The sequence below is a fragment of the Camellia sinensis genome, chromosome 10, assembly GCF_055761805.1.
Source record: "Camellia sinensis isolate YWXY chromosome 10, ASM5576180v1, whole genome shotgun sequence".
Classification (NCBI taxonomy): domain Eukaryota; kingdom Viridiplantae; phylum Streptophyta; class Magnoliopsida; order Ericales; family Theaceae; genus Camellia; species Camellia sinensis.
This window is the reverse complement of record NC_138970.1, coordinates 61,820,440-61,822,862: the sequence shown is the minus strand read 5'-3', so window position 1 is coordinate 61,822,862 and position 2,423 is coordinate 61,820,440. Positions and strand designations below refer to the sequence as shown.

General features: G+C 36.4%; 1 protein-coding gene across 1 annotated transcript; it reads right to left on the bottom strand.

Annotated features, from left to right (window-relative positions):
• Positions 1 to 278: 278 nt before the first annotated feature.
• LOC114262613 (uncharacterized) lies at positions 279 to 1,680 on the bottom strand. Its single transcript, XM_082890102.1, has one exon. It carries the CDS (start codon positions 1,605 to 1,607, stop codon positions 279 to 281), a length of 1,329 nt encoding a protein of 442 aa, XP_082746228.1. The 5' UTR covers positions 1,608 to 1,680.
• Between the last annotated feature and the right edge of the window lie 743 nt (positions 1,681 to 2,423).

Below are 2,423 nucleotides of genomic sequence, written 5' to 3'. Positions count from 1 at the left end.
GGCCTTCTTCACAAAAACCTTGTATCATCGTAGTATGTCTTAACATCAGGTTGTAATCCCTTGGAAGAAAGGTTATTGAAAAGGGCCCTTGCAGTATCAAGCTTTTTATCCTTGCAGAATGCATCAATGAGAATATTGTACATAATTAAGATGTAAACTGTTGCTTTCCATCGTTTGGAATAATGACAGTGCTTCAGAAATGTGCCCATTTTTGCACAACCCATCCAATTATACCGTAAGTTTGAGAATCTGGAATTATGCTTGCAGTTTGCATATCATTAAAAAGCTTTTGAGCAGCTCCACATCTTCAAACCCCGTAACATAGCACTGAAAGTTCCATTGTCGGGTTTCAACCCCCTTCGAGGCAATTCTCGAAAGAGATGCATGGCCTCATCTATTTTCATTTTCTTGCAATATCCATCGATTAGAATGTTATAGCTAAAAACATTGGAGCGAAGGCCCCTATCCACCATGGTATTGAACACTCTAATTGCATCATCCATTTGGCCTTGCAAACAATAGCCATCCATTAAAGCATTGTATGTGACTACATTAGGATCCACATTTCTTTGTATCATGACTTCAAGTACCCCTTCTGCCTCTTTCATCTTCCCTTCCTTGGTACATCCATCCAGCAACACACTATACATATGAACATCTGGAGCAATACCACTATCCAACATTTCTTTAAACATTCTAGTAGCCTCCTTCCACCGGCCAAAATTACATAGGCCATGAATCAAAGAAGTATAAGTGACAACAATTGGGAAAATACCCTTTTCATCCATTGTAGAAAAGAGTTTGAGAGCATCATCCACCATTCTATCCTTGCAAAGACTGTCAATGATCGTGCTATACACTACGGTGTTAGGTTTACAACTTCCCTCTTCCATTATCCTAAGCAAACTGACAGCCCTGATAGTGTTCCCCATTCTGTAGAGCCCATTGACAATGGTTCCATACATAACAACGTCAGGTTCAATTTCTCTAGTTCTCATTAATTTCTTAAATAACTCCACAGCTAGAGGAGTTTTATCTTGCAAAATAAGTCCATTAATCAGAGTTGTGAAGGTAGTTACATCAGGTGTATAACCGCGTTTGAAGAGGGTACCCAGAAGAGACAACCCAAAATCGACTCGATCAAGGTGGCAGTAATAGTTAATAGCAATGCTGAAGGTGCAGATATTGACTTGAATGCCTTGGAACTGTTGCAACTTGTTATGAATAAGAGTAAGAGCAGTGGCGTAATGACCCATTTTCAAAATAGAGCCTAAAGCTTTGTTGAATTGAGAAATTGGGGGCAAAGGTCGCATTCGGAGCATGCGATTGAAGGAAATTAAAGTAGAATGAAGATGATTGGGACCCAAGTTGCATGGTTGTTTGGGTAAGGCTTCAGGATTAGGTTCGCGTCCTTGAGGAGGAGAAGTACGGTTTTTGGTGGTGTTAGAGAGAGAACGAAACAGAACAAATAAGAAACAAGAGGGTTGATTAACCTTAACAAATTTCGATTTCGATTTGGAAGTACCTTTTAATAGCCAATTATTGCAGTAAGCTATTCTTGGTCCAATAATGGAAGAAATAGAAATTCTTCCTCTTCTGCTTGACATATTCTTCAAGGTCCGCTCCGTGCGTGTGCGAGGAGAGAGAGAGAGAGAGTAGTAGATACTGAACTGTGTAGCAAATGGATTCTTGGCCCTTTTCCCAAAATAAGTTAAAATAGCAACTTATTTCTTAAATTAGATTAGGCCTAGTTTGGGCGGAATGCCCAAAATAAGTTGAAACGTTATTAGAAACCCCGCTTTCATCATATTTTTGGCCCAGGCACGGAGGATTGATAAAATCATAAAAATGTGATCACAAAACACTCTTTTAATTAAGAAAACGTTGTTTCTATTAGCGTTTTCATTTTTAAGTGAAAGCGAGATTTGAAAATACGTTTTTAAAGAAAATAATAAAAGCGTAGTTGGTATCTACGCTTTTAAACCAAACCACACTCAATTTGGTATTCAAGCTTTTAAATAGTGTTTTGGCCAATAATGGCCCCGTTTGGTGTAGCTATTAAAGTAGATTATACATTATAGCTTAACAGATTATAGATTATGACTTTAATCAGAAGTTGTTAATCTGTTTGGTGTAGCTGTTGGATTATAAATTTAAGTTGCTGAGTAGTGTTTGTTAAATAAGCTATGAAGTAGCTTTTTCAATTAATTTTTTTTTATTATTCACTACTTGTTTATATTTCTTATAAAAAATAATAATAATATTCTATAGTCCATTTGGATCTTTTTCTATTTTTAAAAAAATAAAAAATAAAAAAAATTAAGAGTATAACCGTAAATTAACATGTCCATATCAGAAGCTGATAATCAGAAGTAAGGGGTGAGCAGCTTCTCAGAATCAGCTTTTTTGACTTAAAATAAGTT

Excerpts from the sequence above, each read along its gene's own strand:
- LOC114262613 (XM_082890102.1), bottom strand. The coding sequence starts at position 1,607 with ATGTCAAGCAGAAGAGGAAGAATTTCTATTTCTTCCATTATTGGACCA.